Source organism: Octodon degus, unplaced genomic scaffold (genome assembly GCF_000260255.1).
Source record: "Octodon degus isolate 3935 unplaced genomic scaffold, OctDeg1.0 scaffold00033, whole genome shotgun sequence".
Classification (NCBI taxonomy): Eukaryota; Metazoa; Chordata; class Mammalia; order Rodentia; family Octodontidae; genus Octodon; species Octodon degus.
In genome coordinates, this window is record NW_004524609.1 from 12788307 (window position 1) to 12790380 (window position 2074).

Here is a 2074-nt window from a genome sequence, read left to right on the forward strand (position 1 = left end):
AGTCAGTCAGTGTGAACTGGGGAGATGAGAACAGCCCAAGAAGAACTTGAAGAAAAGGCTGCCACATTAGGCAGAATGCAGACTACAAAGGATGGAACTGACTTACAAGGCTATGAAGGCGTTGGAGGTGCCAGGCTCTAGCACAGGAACCCAGAGCAGCCTCGGGCTGCGGCCAACACATGACAGGGTCTCACTGTCACAGGAGCAGAGCTCACACAGGTTGACAGCTCTGGTCGCATTCGGCTCCCTCTGCACAGTTAAGGCCCTTTCTGGAGTATAGTTTACAGAACGCCGACAGATGACAGTATGTTCCACATCCAAAGGCTGAAGTGTGACAGGAGTCGGGTGCGGACGCTGAGCCCAGCCCTGGGCTGGCTGTGCAAGTATCACCTCAGAGTACTGTAGCGAACGAGCTTCAGCCTTCCGCGGGGCCACAGAATGCGCAGCCTCTGTAGTGGGCTCTGGACTTGTGGTAAACCCCATGACCAGGAGCTGTGCTGTGACACTGGGTAATACTGGATGCTGAGTAGGGTCCCCAGCTAGCACTGGTGCTGTCATTTCACACACCACTGAGAGCTGCGCAACAGTTTCAAGAGGTGCTGGAACCTGAGTCAAGACTGGCTGCAGCAAGAGAGATGATTCCTTGGGGATTCGAGGTTTGGCCTTCTTGGGGAACTCTAGTGGCAGACCTTGGGCCCCCTGCTGAGTTGCAGCAAAATGTAACTCTTTCGAGAGATCTGGAGTCTGCGCTATGACTCCTTGCTGGGCTGGAACAGATTCAGATTGTTCAGGGGTCTCCACAGGCTGGGAGAGGGGATCAGTCTGGATTGGAGAAAGTTCAACTTGTTCAGTTGGAACTCTAGGTTGAGCAGGGTCTTCCTGCTGGGTGACGGAAGATTCTGCCTCCAGAGTAGGCTTGGCAGTCGCAGTAAGCTGACCCCTAGGTGTAGCTGTGATTTTAGGCAACACTGAATGATGATTTGGGAACACCGCTCCTGCACCTAGATGTGAAAACATCATGCTACTTGCTGATAGCAAAGAACTACTACCCTCCTTCCAGGGGCCTGGAGGCTGAGCTGAGCTCTCCTGCTGGCTTAGAGAATGTCCAGGAAGCTCTTGAGTGTGAACTGGGCCTGGAGAATGGTCATCAATTACAAAAAGCTTTGGCTGCTGAGTTGTAACCCTTTGCCAGACTTGGTAAGACCTTCCACAACCCTCGTTCCCAAGGTGCCAGTGCTGAGAGAGATCCTTCTCCAGATTCAGAGGTGAAGCAAACTGCGATGCTATTAAATTCTTCTTCCCTAGAGGTGGAAGAAGCACAAGTGACTGGTGGTCTGCTGCCCACTCCAGGGTAAAAGCCTCGAGCTTCCTTTTGGCTCGAAGCAAAGCCAGAGCTTGATTCCCATCCCCACCTAGCATTGAGACCACCTCTGGGAGCTTCTCTGGCCTAGCGAGCTTCTCATGCAGGCCCTGATGGGGAGCAGCAAACTTATCTGGGTCTGGCAATGGCTCTCCAGTCGACTCCTGAGATGGAAGCAACATCTTGGTAGGCTCAGAGGACCCCAAGTACTCAAATCCACTTGGCTCTGCAGGGGCAGTAAGGGCATGGAGCCATCCTGGTGGAAGATCAGACTTGTAAGGAAAAAACAAAAAGTAGGGCCCCAGAGACTCAGAGTTCAGCTGGACTGGATACGAAGCCCAAACTAGAAGTGGGGCCACCAGGACCAATACCCGCAGCTGTAGCAGCCACACTTGGAGCCCTGGAGCCCAGAGGCTCAGTAAAAACATAATGGATAAAGCTGGGCTGCAAAGATCTAGGACAATAGGCTTGTAGCAAAACACCTGCTAGAATCTTTCTGATAACCACTTGCTGCCAGTGCTTGGGAACCCTGTACATTCCACACTGCCCACCACTGTGACATCATTGCTGAAGAAATCTTTACTATGGCCCAGCCCAGATGGGCTTGGCATGGCTGCAGGGAGCCCTTTGCTACAGTCAACAGGCCCAACTCCTTGCCTCCAGCAAAGGTCATAGCAGCTCCCTGCAGGGCCACCTCCTCATAGCAAGGCAGAA

General features: G+C 53.0%; 1 protein-coding gene across 1 annotated transcript in view; it reads right to left on the reverse strand.

Annotated features, from left to right (window-relative positions):
* Positions 1–2074, reverse strand: part of LOC101566531 (leucine-rich repeat-containing protein 37A3-like) — an 87093-nt gene that overhangs the window by 78364 nt on the left and 6655 nt on the right. The window contains exon 3 of the mRNA XM_023714122.1: positions 107–950. Coding sequence (XP_023569890.1) covers positions 107–950 — 844 coding nt within the window. The remainder of the gene's footprint in view (positions 1–106; positions 951–2074) is intronic.